General features: G+C 43.4%; 1 protein-coding gene across 1 annotated transcript in view; it reads right to left on the bottom strand.

The window, feature by feature from the left end:
• The window catches only part of CTNNA3 (catenin alpha 3), a 902,456-nt gene that overhangs the window by 289,606 nt on the left and 586,307 nt on the right, over window positions 1-26,543 (bottom strand). The window contains exon 11 of the mRNA XM_063133292.1: window positions 17,772-17,928. Within this exon, the coding sequence (XP_062989362.1) occupies window positions 17,772-17,928 (157 nt within the window). The remainder of the gene's footprint in view (window positions 1-17,771; window positions 17,929-26,543) is intronic.

Below are 26,543 nucleotides of genomic sequence, written 5' to 3'. Positions count from 1 at the left end.
CAGGGTCTAGCTCTCCAGTTCGATATGCTGCCGCATAGTTAGCATGGAAAACTGAAAGCAGGGCAATCCATATGGTGAAGAAGTTTCAAATGTCACAGCCTCTATATGGAACCATGGTTATGCATGTGTATTTCCAATACCCCACCAACACCACCACAGCCACATCTATAACTTTTGAAACTACCGGGGTTTGCTTTTTCTTCCCATGTGTCAGGTGTTGGCAGGACAAGAATAGCCTGACTGGGAACCAAATCAGGAGTGGATTGCCTCCAACTCAAGGTCCAACTATTTGTCTGCTGAAAATAGGCCCTTCCTGAAAATGAAGCTGGAGATAAAGTATTGATTGCAGCAGGCTGGAAGTTCTGCAAGGCAAGAGAAGTCCAAACAAGTAGTGGGTTGGATCCAGATTGAGGTGGGTCCAACTGGGCTGGTAGAAGCAGATTTCTCCAGTGCCACCTCTCCACAGCAGCTTCCTCCAACCCCCTGAAAACACTACACAGAGGGTCAAGGCACCCCGCTGAATGGGATAAGCTGTGATTAGGGAGAAGAGGGAATCTCTGAAAATTCTGTGGAGGCACCTTCTATAAGCAAAGCCCTTCCATCAATGGTAGGCAGATCCTGGACCCAATCCACTATTTATAAATGGTCTGTCCAAACTAAAGTCTTCATACTGACAGACAGTGATGTTCCACATTCCTGTTCCACTTGGTGCCTAAAGAAAGATCTGGAACATGTATACACAGCCCTAGATAGCTTACAAAGTTGAGTCCCACCTCTAGACCATAAGGAATTGATTTAATGAACATTCAACTCCATTCATTATCCCAGATCACAGTGACTCAGCATGACAAAACAAATATAATTAAATTAAGAAATGTATGAAAAAAGTTAAAATATAGAGTATATGGCGGGGAGGAGGCTACAATACATGACTCATTCAGAACTACGTTCATAATGTCATTCAGACATTTTTTAAAAAGTTGAGAAGTGATATGAACACTGTGTTCCTCTTCTTTATACCTGACATAATGATCCATCTTTCCTAAATTAATTTCAGTCTTTTTCCATTATCATATCCTTTGCTCAATCATTTGACACTAAAGCCCTGTTCAGGCGTTCAGTATCTGTGCGGAATGAGCACACGCTTTTTAAACTCATACTGTAGATCACCACCCCAACAATTCACTGGGCCTGTTCAGGTGACACTTCAGGCTCTGTGGTTAGGGAAACTGTGGTTCTCTGGGGTTAGCACTAACCACAAGCCGTGCTGTCGTACACAACACTTTCAGCCATGGTTAGAGCTGCTAACCCTGCTGCAGATGGTCTTTCTGTGGTTAGTGAGTGAGCAGGGTTTAGCAAAATGCATCATGCAAGACACATTAAAACCTGCTGCTTAACCAAAAGCCTTCACCAGTGGGGTTTAAGGTGTCTTCTGAACAGGCCCAATATGTTCATAAGAATGTCTCTATGTGTAGAGATCCCTCAACCGCCATGCATTTGGCTATATGTGTGTGGGCCTACTACAGACGTTCTAATGAAGGTGTACAATCCAAAGTCTGTTCTACATATCCCATATGCATTCATTACCCACAGTTACTGAAATATGGGAAAGCCATATGGAAAAAGAATGGATGAAAGATATATAGGATAAGAGATTTAATCTAACAATTTTCATTGCTTCTAGTTTGAATGATTTGCAGAAAGGGATCATGTAATCTCAAATGATTTTGTTCACCTTACTCGGTTCATGTACTGTTAATTTATTATGCTAGTTTATAAAAAAAATGTTTAAGAATATAACATTTCAGAAAGTTAGAGTCACAGCAACACCCCTCTTAATTAAATAGCGGAGTCTTGGAGATAGCTGTTGTTAAAGGAATCCCCAGTTGCAATCTAACAAAGTGCTTTTACTCAGAAAGATGGCAGGAAAAGCACAAAGAAAATAGCAGCTGTCACAAGAGGGAGGTCCTGGAGGAAGGATCTTGACTAGTGCATTCTGGGGAAACAGCATGAGAAGAATTGCCACTTAAACTGAAAGCTGCTTGCTTCATGAAATTGCGGCTGAATGGTAAGCCTACGTCCACCTCTGAAAATCTGTATCCATGCAAGCTGCCAAGCACCTTTTAGACTCAATGAAAAATGGGAGCAATGCATAGGCAGGTGCAAGCAGAAGTGCAGCTTAAAATAACTATAAGCAAGTATGGAGGATGTAGCCAAGTAGGACTGTTTGAGATAATGGGCTATTAGAAGATAACCAAATGGGAATAACAGCTGTATGTCTTCTCAGCATTTAGAAGAAAGTTGTCACAATATCATCAGGATGTGTGTGTGTCTATGTCCATCTATCCCTAGTCACCTAAAACTTGGCATGAATACTAAGAGGATCCTTGCAGTGTGCACCCTGGGGATAATTTTGTTTTTAACACACATTAATTAATTTAAATGTGCCCATGTGGCTGAAGCATGTAGTAACATCTACAGCCACTAGGGGCAAACTCCCCTAACCATCACAATGCTCTGCAGTCCATAGAGTTTGAAGCCATGGGAGGTTCGTGTTCTGAAGGACACAGTCATACAGCTGCCCTTTCCGAACTGCTGAGAGGCAGTCTCCCCTGCCCCTGCCCCCAAGGGAATAGAGCAGGTAGCCCCTACCTCAGGAGCGCTGCACCCATCAGGGGTAGAATGGGGGGAGCAGGAAAAGAGAGTTAAATTTTAAAAAACACTTACCTTTAGCGCACGAGCATTTGTGCACTGCTGTTCCTTTTTAAAAAATGGCGGACGCAACGCCTCTCCTGCTGAGGTCACTGCGTGTCACGTGTAGACAGAGGAGGGATCACAGTGTGATATCTTCCCTCCTCTGTCCCAGGGTAGCAGGTAGGTCTAGCTAAGGCCTGAGTCACTTTTCTACACTACTGTCTGCAAAAGTGGCTAATGCCATCTGGCTGGCTGTTGCTCAAAAGCCCATGCTGGTATGTTGCTCGGAGTAATCAGGATATGGATAGTGTCAAATGAGGACTATGAAAAGTGACTCAAAGGGAGGTGACACACCATCAGTGTTATGGTCAAGGTGGTTGTTTTCAAATTGATACACATGGGATGGCCATGAAAATATTCCCCTGTCATCAAGCCTTTGGTTTTTATTAAACTGTTGTGAGTGGAGCAGGGTTGGATATTAGAAATGCCGTAGCATTTTCTTCTAATCTACTAATGATGAGGGTTTTGTGTTTTATAATTTTTGTTTTATACTCTATTGTCTTCCTGTTGTGTTGCAGGCTGTTTTGGACTGGGACAGAAATTTTAGTAAAGGATGTTCAAAAAGGGGCATTTTCTCACTTATCGAAGGTAGCATATGAAAAACAAAGGAATATCAAGCAGTATGCCATGTTTGAAAAATAACCTCCCCAGCAGAATCAACTAGCACAAGCCCTAGTGGATAAGCATTATACAAAGTAAATTAAGTCTAATTTTAATTATAGCTTATATCAGAGTGCAAGAGCAACAATATACAAAGTCAGGAAAATGGTTCACCTGGCTCGATTTCCTGACTGTCTATTGAAAGGGTTGTTGATGGAGGAAATTGTACAAACAAGCTGGGTAACAATGAAGCACTTGATTCCCTGTTTGGACATAAATAGCATTAGCATGAGGGCCCATTTTGTATTCTGAACTCCTGACCTGTAGCATCTTCTTCCAAATCTTCAGTGCTTTATTACCTATTACGTACCATAGGAGACTTTGAAGTCTTCATATTGTTTTTCACTCCACATTCTCCTAAATGGTAGGATATTTCAAGGGCAGCTTTTTATACAGCCAGGGCCTTGCTAGATCTGCTGGATAATCCGGCCAGGAGTCGGGGCGACGGCGTGCTGCAACTAGCGTGCACTGTCGCCTTTTCCCACATGTAAGATGCGACAGGGCAAGGGGAAGCTCCATCGCATCCGCCATTTTATTTAAACTTTAAAGGGCCATGTGCACAGGAGCGCACCGCCGCCGGACAAGTTAAGTTTTTTAAAAAATAAATATAGGCTCCCCCGCTCCCCCTGCCCCTGATTTCCCCCACACACAATTCCTGATGCCCCCCTGCCCGCTCGCTCGCCCGTCCTCCCCCATTCTCCGATGCCCTGTCCTTCTTTCCCCCATCCCCCTTCCCCAATGCCCTGTCCTTCTTTCCTTCCCATCCCCCTTCCCCGATGCCCAATGCCCTGTCCCCCATCCTCCCCCCATGCCCGATGCCTTGTCCCCGTCCTCCCCCCATGCCCGATGCCCTGTCCCCCGTCCTTCTTTTCCCCCATCCCCCGTTCGCCATGCCCGTGACCATGACAGTTCTTCTCCCCCCCTCTCTCCTGCCAGGTCCGGCCTTTCCCCCGGCCCCTATCTCCCCCCCCATGATAACCCCCCCGCCCCGATGGGCACAGCGCTCCAATGAGCGCTGTGCCCAGTCCATGGCTTCTCCCGGCTACTCGCGAGTAAGCGAGCAGCCGGAAAAAGCCACGGACCCTGCTAGACCCTCTGCAGAAAAACCGGGCCATAAGCGAATCCGCTTATGCCGGGTTAAGGGAGGCTTTAGCCCGGCCTGATCCCGGAATCCCCTGTGCATCATCTGGATGCACAGGAGGGACACCGGGCCTCACACCGGGCTAACGCCTGGTCTAGCAACGGCCCCAGTCACCTTGTAAGAAGTACTGGAGACTAACCACAGTTGTGTAATATTAGGGATGTCAGAGGAATCCACTCAGGGAGAGAAGTTCACTGAAATTTCAGCAGCTCAGCCCCCCAGACTCCAGCTTGTTAACATGTGACCCGTCCCAACTCGATCTGTATGAATTGGGCCAGCTCACGGATTTCTTGCCATTTATGCAAATTGTGCCTACAATTTGCATAATTTGTGCAAATTTCAGCTGTAAATGGCTAATGATGTGCAAAATGCGACTTTAAATTGATCAGTTTGCTGAAATAGCTGGTGCAATTTGCACAAAAATAAGCAATTAACAGCTGCAATGTGCATAAACTCAGAAATTTAAGACCACAATTTGCACAAACTTCAGGTTCAATTTGCATAAATGACAATTTTAAAGGGGGGATGAGAAATTTTCCAGATTCTGCTGTGCCAGGGGCCCCTGGGAAATCCGTCAAGTCCAAAAAGGGCTGGATTTCCCTGCAACAGTCGTTCCTATATAATGTGTTTATTTACAAATATTCACATTGAGCAGGGAAGACCAAACAGACACTCAGGAAGCCAGTTCTAGGCTTTAGAACTGCATCAGAACCAAAAATCAATTTCATACCATTTGAGCTACCACGCAGCTCATTCTTGACAGCTACCCAATAGCAAAACATAAATGAAATCATCCCCCTCCCTCTCTTTGACTCTCGAATTATATTCAAATTGTGAACGTGGCTCCTTCAGTCCCTACCCAAGCACAGGGGGTGTATCACAACTTCAAGCAGCTAGTAGGCACCAGCCATCAAATACCATTCAAACAAATGCTTTCAGCTGACTTTAAACAATTTTAAAGGAGTGGTCATTTCCGGCATGTCAAAGAAGCATGGCTAAATTGGGTGTCTGAACCAAAGTTTGCTTTTGACGTATTACTGGCAGGACGCTTGACCTAGGGGGAAAAGGTCATTACGAGAGACATTCTTGTTCAATAAGGTTCATGACCCAAGTAGGTTGAAACCACAGAGAACAAGTTGGGATTAAAATATGATGTCATGCAATTATGAATCATTATGAAGTGGAATCAAAAGAATACAGGAGCTAGTCAGAAAAATCAATCACATCACATGTCACGCTCAAATGTAAAACTAAAAAAAAAAAAACCTGCAAGATACTAGTTGGGCTAGTCTGAGAAGGGAGTATTTTCTGCCCGCAGAAATCTGTATTGGCAATGTATCCACTGTGCTCTGTCTCCTTTTCTTGGCCTATTGTAATCTTTTGGCCATTTCTACACCTGCTTTTTCCCCACGGGATCGTCCTGGGATCATCCCTGTGCATCTAAATGACACACAGGGGATCCCAGGAGCAGGCAGGGATGATCCCTCCATTTTCCTGGGATAATCCTTAGGTGTAGAAAGGGCCCTAGTCAACAAACATCATGGTTTCAATTTTGTTCTATAATTGTCTTAAATATACCTGCTTGTTAATAAATGTTTAAAATATAGTCTATGAGAATCTATTTATACAGTAACTGTTTTGAGTATAAAATGGCTGAGTCCTCCTCAGAATCAGGAAAAAAAACATTTCTATGGACCTAGATATAAACAGGAAGTAGGTGCCTGTCAAAATAACAGGAGGTCTGCTTAATTAGGTTTATTATCCATAAATTATTTCTTCTATATCACAAACTCTGGCTTGAAGGAAGGTCATTTTGAATATGGAAAAAGCATGTTTGCAGCAATATGTTTGCAAATTGCTGTTCATTAAACAAACAAAAGTAGGCATTTTTAAAGAATAGAAGCTGGGATTTTAATCAAATGTTTTTAAGTAAAAGCCTTAACATTCTATGAAAACACCAGGAGTGGGCAAAATGGAGATTAGGAGCTGCACAAAACCCCAAACTACCCAAATTACTGGAAAAAAGTCCTTTTCAAAATGTGGTCCCAAAGGGGCTTATTTAAAACAAATCTAAAACTCACTCTAAGGTTGCTGTTTTGCATTGTTACCTGGAGCCTTTTTCTAAGAGAAAAAATCAGTGAGTGCTGGTTATATCCAATTTTTGTAAAGAAGTTTTGGACAAGAACAGTCTTGAACGGTCTTGAGGAAAACAGATAAGTAACACTCAGTTGGAACAGTTAAAGGTCTCTGGTGACGCAATTATTCATAATTTCAGCACATACTATGCTCTTCAATTTTTTAAATGAAAGTCAATCCAAAAATAGGATGCATCATTAATGGGGAGAGTTGTGCAGCACTCTTTGGATACTTTGTGATCAAGGTATGCAAAACGCGGTGTTCAGTGAAAAAGTCATGTGGCACTGGGTAAAGTTCAATATCAGTGCTACTGAGGGGGCACATACATTTATATTTCAATCTAGGGCAATCTCTAGATCTCTAGAAGAAAATATCCCCTAAAGCCTGCCTAGGAGAAGGTGAAATGACGGAAGTGTTTACAGGCCTGGTAAGTATAGGTTAGAAGGGGGGATTGAATGCCTGAGCGCTGATTGGATGGTGGCAGGGGAGTGCCTGGATTGGATGGCAGTGTGAGAGTGGGAGTTGCTGGAGAAATATATATATATATATATATATATATATATATATATTATAAATTCCTGGCGGCAAAGGCTATCAGTGACTACTAGCCCTGATGGTTGTGAGCTCTCTCCAGTATTCGAGGCAGTAAGCCTGTGTGTACCATTTGCTGGGGAACATGGGTGGGAGGGTGCTGTTGCACCATGTCCTGTTTGTTCATCCCTGGCCGGTGGCTGTTTGGTCACTGTGTGAACAGAGTGCTGGACGAGATGGACCCTTGGTCTGCTCCAGCAGGACACTTCTTATGTTCTTATGGTTTTGGCTGACAGGAGCTGAGTAGTAGATGAATATACGGGAGTGTATGATAAGGGAGAGAGTGTGTTGGATTATAGGGTGTGAAGAGATTGATAAGCAGATACTGGAAAGAGTTAAGTGGCACATTGTGTTGGGAATATAGATATTTATGATAAAAAAAGAGTAGAATTCCACAGTGAACCCTTTTAAGAGAGAAATTACAGAAACCAATACACACTGAAACCTTGTAACCATATGCACTGCGACTGAGGAAACCATTAAGCATGTTTACATGCAATTACTCCTGTTAATAAATTCCAAATAATTTGAACAACTGGTGTGGTCTGTGGAGGAGTGCCTGAATAGGTACAGTTAATGGTGGCAGCAGAAAGGAGAACTGAGGGCTAGGTTGCTGGGCTTTGGGGCCTGAAAGAGTAAAGACAAGACAGGGCCAGCAGCAGTAAGCCTAAACCCTCACAAGCGTCATCAGCACCCGGGGGGGGGGGACTGAATTAAGTCCTGAGTGCGAGTGGCCTGGCTAGTCTTGTCAGGTGTAGCCCAGTGGGCATCAGAGGTGACATCCCAGTTGGTTTCCCCCCTATTAAAGTCCGTATCCACTGCTCTTCGATAAACTACTGGAGAATTCTGAAAGACTCCTCTGACAGAGTTTTGTCCAAATTATGCCACGAACAGCTGCTGAAATGTAAATCCTGGAGTTCAAGTTATCATAATTCATTTCAATCATATTTTACTTCAGTTGATGTATTTCCCACTTTGAATCCAAAAGAGAGGCTTCATGAAAGTATTTTTGGTCACAGTGTTTCTCTGGATAGACAGGCTATTAATAAGTCAAAAAATTCAAAATTGTACAGGCTCTATAAATATGATCACCAAAGAGCTGTCTGTTTGACAAAGTTCACATTACTAAAACTCCGGCAAGTGTTTACAGCTCTTCATTTCCAAACTATGCCAACAGCTATGATCGATAGGAGATCTTCCAAAATTCCTTTAGTTCAACGCTTTTGCATTTGTGGCACACCAGGGATTGAAGACTTGCCACATTATTTGCTGTCTTTTCTGAACCAAGGTTTACATTTCTGGGTTGTTTTGTCTTACCTGCATGGTAATATTATCCCAGAGCAGATTTTTTTTAATCTTTTGTCTGATGTAGATTTCACTGTAACCTATAAGGTCTCTCCTTTTGCTTTGGCAGCATCAAAAGTTCAGGCAAAATCTATCTCTGTCAATGCAGTTCTGGGGATGCGTTGACTTAATGGCCTCCCTAGCGGTTTTAATTTTTCAAACAATAATTATCCTTTTAATAATGACTGTATTTTAATTTAAATTATATTACACAATGTATTGTGAACTGTTTTAGCTTGAACGTTTCAGATCTGGTTTTATGGTGCAATTCTCTTATTTTGTTTTAGTTGTAATGTAAGTTAATGGCCCATGGCCCAAGCAAGAAATAATAAAGAAAGAAAGAAACCAGGTGTTATATTGCATGGGCAAGAATAATTTAAAAAATCATGGTGATTTTCAATTATTCTTACATACGCAATATATTTTCATTTTTTATTTGTCCTTAATGCTTCACTCCTTCAATCTCTTGGTTCATTTGGGATGGGCTTCTGCATCTGGGTCAATCCATATAATAGGCTGTGTGGTATAAATAGATGCATGATGGGCCTGGTTCAGAGCAAGAGTTGACCAAAGCTATCTTGTGGGGTTCCTTATGTTGTATAAAACTGTCCATAAGACAACGTCATACCAGAAGAAGGGACTGATGTCCAGTGGTCAAACATCTACTTTGCTTGCAGAAGGTCCTGAGTTCAATCCCTGGCATCTCCAGGTAGGGCTGAGAAAGAATTTGGATGGAAGCCTTGGAGAGACGCTGCCAATCAGTTTTAACTTGCAACAACACTGGGCTGGATGAACCAATGGCTTGACTCATAATAAGGCAGCTTCCTATATTCCCATATAATACGAAGGTGTAGCTGCCCAGAAGATCTTGTTGGCAGCTCTGAATGAGCTGGCTCTGCCCTCCTCTGGAGCTATATCTTTTGGATCCTAACAAGCTGCTACTGTTACTCAACCTCTGGCACTTTTCATCCAGCCTCATGCCCATTAGCAGTGTAAAGTTAATATATTTTAGGGGTGGGGAGATGGCAGACACAACCATAGATAGATCTCTTACTTGACTCCAGTTAATCCACTTCACTTAGCTATTATTATTATTATTATTATTATTATTATTATTATTATTAATTTATTTATATAGCACCATCAATGTACATGGTGCTGTACAGAGTAAAACAGTAAATAGCAAGACTCTGCCGCATAGGCTTACAATCTAATAAAATCCTAGTAAAACAATAAGGAGGGGAAGAGAATGCAAACAGGCACAGGGTAGGGTAAGCAGGCACAGGGTAGGGTAAAACTAACAGTATAAAGTCTGCACAACATCAAGTTTTAAAAGCTTTAGGAAAAAGAAAAGTTTTTAGTTGAGCTTTAAAAGCTGCGATTGAACTTGTAGTTCTCAAATGTTCTGGAAGAGCATTCCAGGCGTAAGGGGCAGCAGAAGAAAATGGACGGAGCCGAGCAAGGGAAGTAGAGGCCCTTGGGCAGGCGAGAAACATGGCATCAGAGGAGCGAAGAGCACGAGTGGGGCAATAGTGTGAGATGAGAGAGGAGGGATAGGAAGGAGCTAGACCGTGAAAAGCTTTGAAGGTTAACAGGAGAAGTTTATATTGGATTCTGAAGTGAATTGGAAGCCAGTGAAGAGATTTCAGAAGCGGAGTAACATGGTCAGAGCGGCGAGCCAAGAAGATGATCTTTGCGGCGGAGTGGTGAACAGAAACCAACAGACTGATGTGAGAAGAAGGAAGGCCAGAGAGAAGAAGGTTGCAGTAGTCCAACCGTGAAATAACCAGTGCATGAACAAGCGTCTTGGCGGAAGAGACAGACAAAAATGATTGAATCCTGGCAATATTATACAGGAAAAATCGACAAGATTTAGCTACTGCCTCAATATGAGGAATAAAGGAGAGCGAGGAGTCAAATATAAAGCCAAGGCTACGAGCTTCCTTGACCGGAGTAAGCGTAACATCATTGACAGTAAGAGAGAATGAGAGATGAGGAGAAGGTTTAGGAGGAAAAACGAGCAATTCAGTCTTTGCCATATTGAGTTTCCATATTGAGTTTCCATATTGATCCATCAGGCATGCTTATGAGATCCTGCAACATATGGCTGGATACTGTTGGAGACAGAGTGTTAGGCTAGATATACCTTGGATCTGAATTAGCATCATTAGTATTTACAAGTGGGACCTGCAACAAAATGTGGCAGCATTTCTTCAACTCCTAACAGAAATGTTCCTGTTCCAGTCACCCAGCCGTGCCCACCTTGATTTTACTCCGCTTCCCCCCCCCCTTTTCTGTTTGCTGACTTTGTTTTGTTTTTGACTGATGGTCAATATTCCTTGGCTACTGAGCATGATCCAACCTTACAGAGCTGGGTTGGGGAAAAGTTTTCTCCTTAAGGTTTTTTTAAAAGACTGGTTGTAGTTCTACAAACTTCAGGGTTGTTTGTGCATGCTTTTCTTGTTTCTCAGTGGTCCCATTTTGTCTTAAATCCTGTTGGTACTCACCATCTGATTGCTGATGATGGAGCTTGCGCTGTTGTCATAAGGGGAGAAACAAGTGCAATTCAGATGCCAGTTGTGTCAGTGCCATAGGCAATGGAATTTACTAGCTAGATCTGCAACTCTACATGCTCCTTTTAGGCCCCATATTTCCTGAAAATGATATGGTTGCTGCTCCCCAGTGGTTGCTTCCCACAAGTTGACACAATACTATGCATGTTTAGACCATGACTGGGTTCAGACAACATGACAACTAATGGGAGGTTAAATAGTCAACGGTGAGTTAAATAGTCAACGGTGGGTTAATGTGTCATCTGTCAGGACTTTTTCACACCACGGTTGGTTATTCAGCTGAAATAATTAACACAAATAACCAATGCTGTGCAGAGTTGACTATTGAGGAACTATTGGTTATTGTGTCATGTGTCTGGCACCTTTGACTATTTTGTCGCACACAGTTGATTATTTTTGCAGCTACAGAGTCCCCTAGAAAGACCAAAACTGCACCTGCAGCTTTAGTCCAGCCAGCAGAACAAGCAATGGCTGATGGGATACCAGTAGGAGGACTGAGGGGGTACAGAGGGTGGGGGATGTGTCAATCAAATGCACCATTGACTAATAGTCAACTCAACACTGGCCTTAATCCGCACCACGGTTGAGTATAACCATGTCATGTGGGGAGTACTCCCTCGATAATCAACCATGGAGTTGACTATTAACCCACCATTGACTATTGTATTTTCTGAACATTGCCAGAAAAAAGTCCTACAACTCCCAACATGCTCCAGTCAGCTATGTGGGAGGGTTTTTTCTGTCTAAACATGCATAGGATTGTGACCTAAGTTGCTGAACTCCTTAAGGGAATTTGGATATAATTTGTGGTTGAATTTCATCACAATTAGTTCAAGGTAGTGCCCAGTACAGATGTGATGACAAATTATCAGAGTAAAGGAAGAGTCACTTCTAGAAAGCTCACGGAGTGGACAGGGATTTCTGTAGAATTACCTTTAAGAAGTCATACAATTCTTAGAAAAGAATTCAGACTCATAATACCCATAAAATAAGGGAGCCAGTTGCCACCTTTCTTTAAATTCAAAACAAAGGCCTTGCAGAAAACCATCTAATGCAATGGACAGTGGATGTATACTGAATTCCATTTTAGTTAACACTATTTTACAGTATATTTCCCATGACTGATATGTATATCTCTTCGTGATTTTTTGAAAATGTGGACTTGGTACAGTCTATTTGTTCAATTTAGGAAGCACTTCACAATATATAACAGCGTAACAGTCAGAGTATATATCCTTGCTGGCAAATTCTTCTAGATATACATTTATTTATTATTCACTCAGTTTCAGTGGAATAATAGCTAACTCTAGATAAAATCATAAAGCCAGACTCTTTAGAAAGGCCTTTTTGCAGCTTTTAAATAACATTCAAGGAACAGGACACAACAAAGGGGGCTTTATGGCCCATTTATCTCTACAAATCTAACTCCAGTTCAATATAGAAGAGAAGCTGTTGTGCGTGGCCTTTGAAAACTAATAGGAATCCATGAGGTAGGTGAAGAGAATGAAGAGAATGAAGTGACAATTACGTTCAAGCCCTAGCCGGGCAGGTGCTCAGCATCATATGCAAGGATATTAGCAATCTAAAATGCCATGCAGTCAGCATCGGCCTATGAGATGGAATCCTTCTGCAGAACTCTGAGCATCCCAGGTGTTATTTGAAGCTCTTCTGTTCGCAGAAAGATATATGTAAGCAGCCCTTCTTCAGAAGGGTCTGGCATTGAGGGCCTACATCTCTACTGTTTCTTTCTACTGTTAGTTTTTCCCTACCCTGTGCCTGCTTACCCTTCCCTGTACCTGTTTGCATTCTCTTCCCCTCCTTATTGTTTTACTATGATTTTATTAGATTGTAAGCCTATGCGGCAGGGTCTTGCTATTTACTGTTTTACTCTGTACAGCACCATGTACATTGATGGTGCTATATAAATAAATAATAATAATAATAATAATAATAAAAATACAATCCTTTCAATCTCTCTCCTGTTTGCCAGCCACGTCTCTTTATCTGTACTCCATTCCAGCCCATCACGCATTTCCCTCTTGAAATCATGTTATTTATTTAGAGCATTTACCCCACTCTTCAGCCAAAAAGGTTTCCAGAGCAGCGTACAGATAAATAAAAAACAAGGCAGCCCCTGCTCTCAGGCATACAGGCTAAAAGACATGATAAGAAAGGAAAAGGGAACAGGAAGGGAACAGGGGGGGAAATGCAAACTCTGGCCTTAGCTAGACCTACCTGTTAGTTTGCAATGCAGGAGTGAAGATCTCGCGATGGTTTTATCACGAGATCCCCCTCTGTTTACATGTGGCGTGCAATGACCTCAAGATGGAGAGGCGTCGTGCCCGCCATTTTTAAAATTTTCTTAAAGAAGCAGCAGCTCACAAACGCTCGTGCACAAAAGGTAAGTTTTTTTAAAAAAAAAAAATACTTTCCCACTTCTCCAACCCCACCTGATGGGCACAGCGCTCCTGGGGAATGCTGTGCCATGTGTGCGGGTCCCGGCTCCTCGCAAGGAATTGTGAGGAGCCGGGACAAACCGCGGTGCCTGGCCACATGTTCCATGGTCTTGGGCTCAGCCCGAGATGGCGGAAAAACCGGGCCTAAAGGGGAGGGTGAGATCCTGGGGCAAGGGAGGGATCATCCCTCCCTGCTCCCGGGATCCCCTGTGTGTCATGTGGATGCACAGGGATGATCCTGGGGATCACCCCAGGATTTCGCCTGGTCTAGCTATGGCCTCTGGCACCAGTTCTTAAAATTACAGTTCCTATAATGGAAATAGCTGGGATGGAGATAGTTCAAGAAACCTGACGGAATGGCTGCTGAGAGATGACTGTTGAAGGAGAGGCATATCTGGGGATGGGAAACAAATCTGTTTGTCATTTTTGACCAGAATTTATCAAATCTGCACCTCCCAGACCTGAGCAAGGAGCCAAACACCATCTCTATCCTGAAGCTCCACACTTTTCCGAGCTTGCAATGTGATTTGGGCAAAGGCAAAAATGCATTTGGAAACTGTGAACATTTGGGGAGGGGGGATGCATACTTATCTCCTTTAGTGAATGGGAGAAAATGCATACATTTCAATACTTTGAACAATTGATATGTAATTCTGGAAAATGCACAAGAAAATATGCATGAATTTTCATGCAAAACAAAACAAAACAAAAGCTCCCCATCCAATAGGGACATGAGTCAGAACCAAGTTTGGGGTGGAAATTGGAGAGCCTTGATGAGCTTGCATTTTGCTGATTCACGTCTCTTCTCTCCCTCTGCGGCAGCCTGGTGGAATGGCTGCCAATAGGGAAGAGGTGGCAGCTGCTCTCTTAGCACAACCCACGAAACGGGCCCTGTTTCCATTCTTTTCTTCTGCTGCAGTATACTACAGTTTCTCACCCAAAAATATTCCAAACTCAACTAAAGGCCAAATATGCGACTTGCATTTCCTATCAAATGCCCTGGCAATAGGGCAGAAACATCAGAGTTGGTTCTGCACCACGACAGACTATTCTCACACCAATGAGATCCTCCAAAAGATTCTGAAAAAGCCATTTCCCCATGCTGGCCTTTTCTATCAAGAACAGTTCCAGTTTATATACAGTCTTTTTTCAGGGACTATGCAGATCTGGCTCTGATTCAATCAGCCTGCAGGGGAGGAACGCTGCAAGCCAAGCAGTTTGGTTGGAAAGCCGATCCATGGTATATGTATCAGTTAAAACTGGCAGCTGATTAGAAGTTAATATTAGTTTCTACCATTTGTAATATTCAAGATCCACTGTATATAGATAGAGATAGATTAGTGTGTGATTAGACGTCAGAAATGCTGGGATATCTGATGTTAAGGGAGCAATTCTATACATGTCTAGATAGAAAAGAGTACTATAATTCCCAGCATGCTCAGCCAACATAGGATTCATTCTGAAAAGTAATTGTTTGATTAGCAGCATGTTTTGTGAAACATTCTACTGGGGGTGGGGGACAGGACATGAAGCCACGAGTGTGAAAAACACCCTCTGAATTGAAGCCATTGTGCAGTTTTAAAGTCCTGGCAGGCTCCACTCCATAGCACCTTGTACTTGTGCCACTTAAGTCTTGGCTCATCAGCCTCCCTACCTTCTTTGAGCTGTCAATCATATCACTCCATGTGACAGTACAGTGCAGCAACAAAATGCAAGTTGGGGGAGGGGGGAACCAAGAGAGGAATCAAATCTACACAGCTGCAAAATAATCAGAAGTGTAATTCTGCCACGCCCAGCACAGCCTGGGCATGGGGAGGCCTTTGTGGATGGGGGAGAGGAACAAGACATGCCTGCTAGCCATTGGCTGGGCACGGTATGGCGCCACTGGGGCTGTGAGGGGACTATGGGGTGTATAAAAGACAGCTCACCCCTCCCAGCCTACTCTCTGTTTGCGCGGCTCCCTCCCTCCCTCCCTCTCTGTAGACAGTGTGAGCTTGCTGGTTGCCATTAGAGGGCCAAGTAGGAATTTTTTACTCAGGTTCTGAATTGTCCATGAGTTTTTTTGCCTACACACTGCAAGACAGCTAGGGAGTATTAAATAGGTTGATTTGTCTGATTCTTAATTTGGTCACATTTGCTAATAGGCGACTAGGTACGGGCATCCAGAGTGGGATTTGGGAATGGTGAGCATTCACAGGCACTGTTAGGGTGACTGGTAAGATCTGAGGCTCCCAGCTTTGAGCCCTGTGGCCTGGTGCGAGATAAGGCTTACCTTTGAGGCCAACCTTCCTCACTCAGTCAGAGCCCTGTGGCCTGTGCTGGAGTGACACCAGAAGGTCTCCCTATCCCACAAGGGGCAGCCCTGTGGGGAAAGTGAAGGGTTCAGTGCCAACCCATGGGCCATGAATGGCTCGCTCAATTTAGAAGGGCCTGTGAACAGGCCATACTGGATGCCCTATAGGATTTACCCCTTTGCAGATCTTTAAAAAATGTGGCCCTATTTAAACCCAACTGTACATGTCTCGTCTTATTTATCGATCTCCGTGCGGCAAGGGCATTTACATCTTTCCCCTCATGGGGATGGAAACAGAATTGGAAGGAATGTATTTTAATTCTTCTTACCAGTTCAGTTTTCCATTTTCCCCAACTTTGCGCAAGCTGCACCCACAAGATTGAAGCCAATAAAATAAAATCATTTTACAGCACAATCCTAAACATCTCTACTCAAAGTAAAGATGTTCAATGGGGCTTATGCCCAGATAAATGGGAATAGGACTGCAGGAGTAGGCTGAAGCCCCATTGAAGTCAGAGGGATTTATTTCTGAGAAAATAATGTCCAAGGTTCCCCTGTATGTCTCGTGGTTTATGTTGTGATGTGCAAATTATCTGACAATCCATAGAAGAATTTTTGTGACAACAAACCTATGAGGCATGACAATGTTGTTCCCATTCTTTGCTACTGGAGAACTCAGACAGTGAGACAGATCTACACCCAAGACCATAGGTTGGTTCCAAAGTTAGTCACAATTAGAGTAGAACCACTGAAACCAATGCTATATTGCAATTTCCGTAAATATTTCCATCAGGGGATTTGCACACACACACAAAAAAAAGAGAGCAGGAAACCACGAGCATGCCCAACTTGGTGCGCACCAAGTTGAGCCAGCTCAGGAATTCGCAAGCTGGCATCGGTGGTGTGAGGGGAAGGCGAGCTGGCAAAAACTTCCCAAGCAATGCCCCTAAACCAGATTCCTCCAACATCTCTATGAGTAACTCACTCCTGAGCTTGAATAATACATATATGATGGTAGGAGAACAGGGGCCTTGAAATTTCCCATTCACAGTTAGCGCTTGTATAGCAGACTGAGCAGCCACAATGGTCACCTGATCACAATCTCCCCCTCACCACTCTAGGGAGTTGTGCTGCATTTTCATAGGAATTCTAGTAACTATTTCTAAACTTGCATCTCCGTGTACGTTAATGTGTGCAGATTTCATGCAACTCCTCGTCTACTTTTATCCTCTTTGGGGGCGATACATGACCTCTCTTTTTTGGGCAATGGCTCAGTGGCCACCTGATTTGAGTGGTTTAGATAGGGGCTTGTGAAACACCCTACACCCCTTGCTGTTAGATCTGCTTTGTGGCTGAATAACCCTCCTGGGATGTGTTTTCAATCACATACAATTGTAATGACTCCCCCTTTAAAAACCAGATGTGAATTGGGTCCACTAATTAGCTTTTTATCTTAGTAGAAGGAAAATGTGAGTTGCTCAAAGCCTGCCTGGAAATGCTACTAATATTCATTGAACGGTGTCCCACTGGTAGGTTACATGCTTCAAGGCATAGGATGTTTTGCTGTAGGAAGAGGGTGAGGTGAGGGAAACAAAGCATCTCTGTGTCTTTTGCAAACTCCTACCGGGGTTGGCAGCAGTTGCATTCCTCTGTCTTCCAAATTCACTTTCCCTCACACTAATTTCACACCTGGCTAGATACTGGAGGTTGGATGATATAATGCAGCTTCCTAAGGGATTGTGCCGTCTCTCAAATAATCATTAAAAAGAAGAGAGGAAGGGATCTCAAAGGGAGAAAAGAGATAAAATCAAAAGCAAGCACACCTGATACAGCAAGGAAGTCGTCAATGCTTGTAATGTCATCCACAGCTTCAGTGAGCACACGTATGTGATTTTCCCATGTGGTTTTATACATTTCCATGTTGCTTTTCACCACCTGGCTTTTGGGTCTGGCTGCAAGAGCTAAAGCCGCGTTGATAACCTGCAGGAAAGTAAATATATTAAAACTGGAAAAAAAAAGTCCTAACCTCAGACTGAAAAGCATTGAACTACATGCCTATCTTCCAAGCTCTACAATACAAACATGGATGCCTCAATTTTCATGCAAAGAAGAAATGCAGTGTCGGGTATGCCAACATTCCTGATAATTTAAAATCCAGTTTGGGTTTAAGGCAGGACATAATGGGAAGGGGATTTGAATTAAGAACTCTAGAAGCGGGACTCAAGTACCTTCCTCTTTGTGTAATGGGAAAACGTAAGGATAATAAATTTAATTAACCAGACTCCCTGCTTACTAGTGACAGGGCCTTACTTCACATCTATATCTGGTTTAGGTTCAGCAAGATGAGGTTTGTCTTGACGTTGGTCAAGGCAAACTGAGTCAAATATGTTACTTTATAAATACAGGCTCAGACACTTAGATTAAGATTTAAAACATGTATTAACAAAAAGCAAATCCATGTAAGTCAATGACAGAAAGTGGTACTTGCTGTTTAAAACAGGAAAATAAAACAAGACAAAGCATAATGCATACATTACCAATGCAGCTTTCGGCTAGCAGAGGTTACCCCCAGCCAGGAACAACTATACCCAGTATCTTCTCTTTACTTTTATATTTTTATACTTGGTCATGATATGTGATGTGACTGTTTCCTCTACTCTGATTGGTTATGGTAGTCTTTTAATCTCAGCTCTTCAGGGAAATCTGAAAATACCCCATTAAAACCCCTTGTCTGTTGTGGAAAAGTGCCCAAGCACCCAGAAATACTCTGATCCCTCCCCCCCTTGCTTTTGAATTTGGAGACACAGAAAGCCTGTTGGCTGGCTGTTCAAGGCTGTCTTGCTATCTTGGCTCCTTATCTGCCATTGTCATATGTTGCGTTTTCCTTAAACACGGCTGCGTTGTGTTTAGGAACCAGGACAGACATGAAGGCACATCGCTTCATTGTCGATCACCTAAGTCCCCTGACTGAGCATTTTGGAAGGGTCAGAGCATACTCTGGACTTTCTATTTCTCCTTGGGGTGCTTATCAAAGAACAGAATGCAACACTATGTACCGGTCATAGTCTGCCAAAATATGACATTGTTTATGTAAGAATGGTTTTCGTTTATGGAACACGTATGGGACTTGTGATCAGTCACAGGAGGGAGGAGGGAAAAGTATGATTTCATCAGAGCAACTTTGATGAGTGTAAAAGTATGCTGATGTGGATGATGGGCAGTGAGTTCAGTCTTCAGCTTGCTTGGGGGTGAGCTTCTCTCCTACACATACAGTTCTAATAAAGCCTCAGAATCTGGACCATCCTGGACTGGATCCTTTCCTACTGGATAAGGGGAAATTTCCCTGACAATATTTGCTCATGTCTTTTTTACTCGACAGTTCTATGGAAATTTCCCAGCTTCTTCTCTGTGATTTTTCCCTGTCTGGGGCATGAATCAATAGCATTTTCTCATCAATTTTCCCTTTTCTTAGTTCATGCTGAATAGGGGTGTGCACGGACCCCCTGATCCGCTACTCTTCCAGATCTGCAATTTGCGGATAGGGCCGCTCCGCTCCGCCCTGCTCCGCCTATAGTCCGCTCCGCTCCACTGCAGAGCTCCGGATCTGGATCGGAGCTCCGCTTTTTTCCCCCATAGGCTTGCATTGAAATCCAAAAAAGTATACAACTTTTTTTCTGTTAAAGTTAGAAACCTCAAGTTTGGCACCATGACACCTCATAGACGTATACACATGCATGCCAAGACTCAAGCCAATCCAAGCCTCCCCTGATTTTTGGGGAATTTATGAAAATCAGAACACCCCATTTTCAGACATGGACTGTTCTCCGACATTTTGACAGATAAAAAAAATTGAAGTGGGCATCCTCACAGATGCCATCTAGATCCACATTCGTGCCAAGTTTCAAGCAAATCCCATCATCCCCTGATTTTTGGCGGGGCTTAAAACTTTTAACTCACCCCAAATCAAGTCCCATGCTACAACTACGTCAATTTGCACGTCAGAAACCTCATGTTCAGTCCCATGACAGCTTATCCATGTGTCCACATGGACGCCAAGTTTCAAGCAAATCTTATCATCCCCTGATTTTTGGGGAATATTTGAAAATCGGACACCCCATTTTCAGATATGGACTGTTCTCCGACATTTTGACAGATAAAAAAATCGAAGTGGGCACCGTCCCAGATGCCATCTAGATCCACATTCATGCCAAGTTTCAAGCAAATCCCATCATCCCCTGATTTTTGGCGGGGCTTAAACCTTTTAACTCACCCCAAATAAAGTCCCATGCTACAACTACGTCAATTTGCATGTCAGAAACCTCATATTCGGTCCCATGACAGCTTATCCATGTGTCCACATGGATGCCAAGTTTCAAGCCAATCCCATTATCCCCTGATTTTTGGGGAATTTATGAAAATCGGACACCCCAGTATCTCAGGGATTTTAAAGCTGCAGACAGGAGCCATTTCAAAAGAAATCCCAACATGCCATGAATTGGGGAGTAGATAAACCTATTCAATGAACAAAAAACCTACGGTTTATAAAACAACGTTAAGGCCCTACACTTTCCCACCAAGCACCAAAAAGCGGGGAAATTGGGAGTTAAGGCTCGCCAGCCTTAACGCCACATCCTCCCTAAGGAGGCAGAAAGTACCAGTGAAATTCTCATTCTGCCAAAGCAGATAAACCATGAGGACAGGATGGAGAATAGGATATGCAGAGGTGACTGTGGGGTTGTGGAAAACTGATGACGAACAACTTAGAGCCACCTACTTCTTTTTTTGTTTAGAGCAGCCCTTCCCCAACCTGGTGTCCTCCAAAGGTGTTGGACTACGACGATCGATCATTGCAAGTCAGTATGTCCCATGGTCAGGAATGCTGGGACAGCAGGATGGGGAACGTAGGGGGGCGCCTCCAGGCAAGCCCCCCCACCCCCACCCCACTTACCTGCTCTGTCGTCGTTGGGCCCAGGCTTGAACTGAGCGCCCTGGTGCACCTGGAAGCAAGGCCACACTTGCAGCCTTGCTTCTGGGTGGACCCGGGGGCTCAATTCAAGCCTGGACCAGGCGACGACAGAGCAGGTAAGAACACCCCACACACACACCTGGCCCCTTACCTGTACCTGCTGCCACCGCTGCACAAAGTGCAACAGCTCCAGCCAACACCCCTCCTGCCTGGCCCCTTACCTGGAGCTGCCACTGCACAAACTGTTGCGGTGGCAGCTCCAGGCAAGCCCCCCCGCACCCCACCACTTGCCTTCTCCGTCATGGCCTGACCCGTGCTTGAATTAAGCCCCTGAGTCCACCCAGAAGCAAGGCTGCAGGTGCGGACTTGCTTCCGGGTGGACCAGGGCACTCGATTCAAGCCGGGGCCCAGCGACAACGGAGCAGGTAAGTGGGATGGGCTGGGGTGGGGGCTTGCCTGGAGCCGTTGCTGCAGTTTGCACAGCAGTGGCAGTGGGTCTAGGTAATGGCCCAGGCAGGAGGGGGTTGCTTACCTGCTCCGTCGTCCCCAGGCCCAGGCTTGAATTGAGCTTCCGGATGGACCAGGGTGCTCAGTTCAAGCCCGGGCCCAGTGACGATGGAACACGTAAGTGGGTTGGGGCTTACCTGGCAGCAGGGCCAGGCAAGAGGGGGTGGGGTTTCTTACCTGCTCCGTCGTTGCAGTCCAACACCTTTGGAGGACACCAGGTTGGGGAAGGGCTGCTCTAAACAAAAAAAGAAGTAGGTGGCTCTAAGTTGTTCGTCATCAGTTTTCCACAACCCCACAGTCACCTCTGCATATCCTATTCTCCATCCTGTCCTCATGGTTTATCTGCTTTGGCAGAATGAGAATTTCACTGGTACTTTCTGCCTCCTTAGGGAGGATGTGGCGTTAAGGCTGGCGAGCCTTAACTCCCAATTTCCCCGCTTTTTGGTGCTTGGTGGGAAAGTGTAGGGCCTTAACGTTGTTTTATAAACCGTAGGTTTTTTGTTCATTGAATTTCATGGCTTTTTGTAAAGGATAACGAGCCCTTCCCTCTTTTAAATGCGGTTACTGTAGTATAGCTCCTGCAGCTTTCACTGTTGTGATGAAAAGGAGATTTCACCAGGTTCTCCATATATACAAACGACACCTGCTGAAATTTATATTTATAAATATAACTGTAAAAAAATTATATTTTTTACTTAATTAACATTAAAGAATGCACCGTTGTGCATTCTTTAATGTTAATTAAGTAAAAAATATATTTTTCTCCTGCAGCTTTAACTGGTGTGATGAAGAGGGAACTTCACCAGGTTCCCCATATATACAAATGACACCTGCTGAAATTCCCTTTTCTATGCAACTGTTAAAGATACAGGAGCCCTGTGCTCCTTTTCATATGGTCACAGGGGCAGGGGGCTGGTGACTCCGATGTCAGTGGGGCTATGAATCCATGGGTACATAAATCCTACAATCCTATGCAAGGTTAGACATAAAATCCTACAATTCTATGCATATACCCACGGATTCATAGACCCACTGACATCAGAGTCACCAGCCCCCCCTTGTGACCATATGCAAAGGAGTACAGGGCTCCTGCATCTTTTACAGTTGCATAGAAGAGGGAATTTCAGCAGGTGTCACTTGTATGTATGCAGCACCTGGTTAAATTCCCTCTTCGTCACAACAGTTAAAGCTGCAGGAGCTATACTAGACTGACCAGATTTAAAAGAGGGCAGGGCTCCTGCAGCTTTCACTTTTGTGATGAATCCCAGGTGGATTCCTGCATTAAGAAGTGGGATGGACTAGATTGCCTCTCAGGGTCCCTTTTCAACTCTTCTATTCTAGGATTCTCTGAACATGGGCAGAGTGCATTGCCTGTGGCTGATGTGAGTCAAACATGCCACGATAACTGGAGGGAGGAAGTTTTCCCAACCTGCCAGCTAAATTCCTGCATTAAGAAGTGGGTTGGATTGGATGCCCTCGTAGGCCCCCTTTTCAACTCTGCTATTCTGGGATTTTCTGAACATGAGCAGAGTACATTGCCTCTGGCTGATGTGACTCAAACATGCCACGATAACTGGAGGGACAAAGTTTTCCAAAACTGCCAGCTAAATTCCTGCATTAAGAAGGGGGATGGATTCTTTAATGTTAATAAAGTAATAATTATAAATTTTAGTTTTAGATTCATGAGTGTATTAGTGGTAAGTTAGATAGAATACTAATGTATTAGTTAGTGTAAAAGCTGAGTTTGTTGCCGTTTTTGTCACGGACTTTTGCGTTCGGGTGTACTTACTGTATGCAGAAAGTGTTTTTAATAAACAACACCTCCCTCCAAAAAATCTCAACTTGCTTTTTCGCAAAACACAGATGTGACTTTATATACCCATCTATTTTATGGTCACATGTATGTTATATTTATATTTATATTTAATATGTGCCTTGGAGAGCTCCTTTGTAGTTCTGACTGGCTATAACGGAAACCTAGAGCGGATTCACCACCCCACTGACATCAGAGTCACAAGCCACTGCTGGATTTAGCATGTCTCGCTCCTGTAGTGACCATTCTCAAAGGAGTACAGGGTTCCTGTACCTTTAACAGTTGCATAGAAAAGGGGGTTGGACTGGATGGCCTCGTAGGCCCTTTCCAACTCTGCTATTCTATGATTCTATGATTGGGGTAGTTTATGCTCGCTCTCTCTCTCTCTCTCTCACTCTCACACACACACACTCAAACCCAAATATGTGGCAGTGTAGTGCAATGGTTAGAGTGTCAGGCAGGTTTTAGTCCCCACTTGATCATGAAGCTCACTGGCTAACTTTGGACCAATCACTGACTCTCAGCCTCACCTACCTCACTGGGTTGTTGTGGCTATTAAATGGACAAGAGGAGAACTATGTGCGCCACCTTGGGTTGCTTGCAAGAGGGAAAAAAGGTTTCTCCCATATACCTTTCCATGTGGCTAGGGTGATGACTTCAAAGGAGTACAGGGCTCTTCTATCTTTTACACTTGTATAGAAAAGGGAATTTCAGCAGGTCTCACTTGTATGCATGCAGCACCTGGTGAAATTCCCTCTGCGTCACAACATTTAAAGCTGCAGGAACCCTGCCCTCTTGACCAGATACAAAAGAGGGAAGGCTCCTGTGACTTTAATTACTGTGATGAAGAGAGAATTTCACCAGGTGCTGCATACATACAAGTGACACCTGCTGAAATTCCCTTTTCTATGCAACTGTTAAAGATACAGGAAGCCTGTCCTCCTTTTCATATGGTCACCCTATGTATAGATTGTTCCAAAAGTGACGACAACTATTTTATACATCTGTGTTTCTGTCTAAACTTGCATAGGATTGTAGGTTTTTCTGTCTAAACATGCGTAGGACTGTAGGTTTTTCTGTCTAAACATGCATAGGATTGTAGTGTTTTCTGTCTAAACATGCATAGGATTGGAGGATTTTCTGTGTAAACATGAAAATGTTTAGACAGAAAACCCTGCAAACCTATGCATCTTTAGACAGAAAACCCTACAATCCTATGCATCTTTAGACAGAAAACCCTACAATCCTATGCATGTTTAGACAGAAAATCCAACAATCCTATGCAAGTTTAGACAGAAACACAGATGTATAAAATAGTTGTCGTCACTTTTGGAACAATCTATACATAGGGTGACCATATGAAAAGGAGGACAGGCTTCCTGTATCTTTAACAGTTGCATAGAAAAGGGAATTTCATCAGGTGTCACTTGTATGTATGCAGCACCTGGTGAAATTCTCTCTTCATCACAGCAATTAAAGTCACAGGAGCCTTCCTTCTTGACCAGATACAAAAGGCTCCTGTCTAAACATGCATAGGACTGTAGGTTTTTCTGTCTAAACATGCATAGGATGGTAGGGTTTTCTGTCTAAACATGCATAGGATTGTAGGGTTTTCTGTCTAAACATGCATAGGATTGGAGGATTTTCTGTGTAAACATGCATAGGATTGGAGGATTTTCTGTCTAAAGATGCATAGGATTGTAGGGTTTTCTGTCTAAAAATGCATAGGGTTGTTGGATTTTCTGTCTAAACATGCATAGGATTGGAGGATTTTCTGTGTAAACATGCATAGGATTGTAGGGTTTTCTGTCTAAACATGCATAGGATTGGAGGATTTTCTGTGTAAACATGCATAGGATTGTAGGGTTTTCTGTCTAAACATGCATAGGGTTGTTGGATTTTCTGTGTAAACATGCATAGGATTGGAGGATTGAGAGCTTCTCTACATTAAGGAAAATGCCATTGTTTACCCGTCACATCTGTGCTTCCTGTTTCTTTGGCACGATTAGTATGAGCTAGATTACACGGAGGAGGAGGGCGACAAGGCATGGAGGGTGCTGCTGCTGTTGAACTGAGGGAGCGCCTTCCTCCCTGGCATGTATGCAAAAGAGGGGGGTCTTGTTGTCTGTTTCATCACAGCCCCCAGGAAAGTCAGGACTTAGTTCTGAGTAGAAGTAAGATTTTGCTGTAAGTTTACATAGGGTTACCATATGGAAAGGAGGAAAGGGCTCCTGTACCTTCACCAGTTGCATAGAAAAGGGAATTTCAGCAGGTGTCACTCATAGGCATGCAGCACCTGGTGAAATTCCCTCTGCATCACAACAGTTAAAGCTGCAGGAACCCTGCCCTCATGACCAGATACAAAAGAGGGAAGGCTCCTGTGACTTTAATTGCTGTGATGAAGAGAGAATTTCACCAGGTGCTGCATACATACAAGTGACACCTGCTGAAATTCCCTTTTCTATGCAACTGTTAAAGATACAGGAAGCCTGTCCTCCTTTTCATATGGTCACCCTATGTATAGATTTTTCCAAAAGTGCTGACAACTATTTTATACATCTGTGTTTCTGTCTAAACTTGCATAGGATTGTAGGTTTTTCTGTCTAAAGATGCATAGGATTGTAGGGTTTTCTGTGTAAACATGCATAGGATTGTAGGGTTTTCTGTGTAAACATGCATAGGGTTGTAGGATTTTCTGTGTAAACATGCATAGGATTGTAGGATTTTCTGTCTAAACATGCATAGGATTGTTGGATTTTCTGTCTAAACATGCATAGGGTTGTAGGATTTTCTGTGTAAACATGCATAGGGTTGTAGGATTTTCTGTGTAAACATGCATAGGGTTGTAGGGTTTTCTGTCTAAACATGCATAGGATTGTAGGGTTTTCTGGCTAAACATGCATAGGGTTGTAGGGGTTTCTGTCTAAACATGCATAGGACTGTAGGGGTTTCTGTCTAAACATGCATAGGATTGTAGGTTTTTCTGTCTAAAGATGCATAGGATTGTAGGGTTTTCTGTCTAAACATGCATAGGGTTGTAGGGTTTTCTGTCTAAACAAGCATAGGATTGTAGGGTTTTCTGTGTAAACATGCATAGGATTGTAGGATTTTCTGTGTAAACATGCATAGGATTGTAAGATTTTCTGTGTAAACATCCATAGGATTGTAGGGTTTCTGTCTAAACATGCATAGGGTTGTTGGATTTTCTGTCTAAACATGCATAGCGTTGTTGGATTTTCTGTCTAAACATGCATAGGGTTGTAGGATTTTCTGTGTAAACATGCATAGGATTGTTGGATTTTCTGTCTA

This window comes from Elgaria multicarinata, chromosome 8, assembly GCF_023053635.1.
Source record: "Elgaria multicarinata webbii isolate HBS135686 ecotype San Diego chromosome 8, rElgMul1.1.pri, whole genome shotgun sequence".
In the NCBI taxonomy this organism is placed as follows: Eukaryota; Metazoa; Chordata; class Lepidosauria; order Squamata; family Anguidae; genus Elgaria; species Elgaria multicarinata.
The sequence above is the reverse complement of the archived record's forward strand: the minus strand, read 5'-3'. Positions and strand labels throughout refer to the sequence as shown.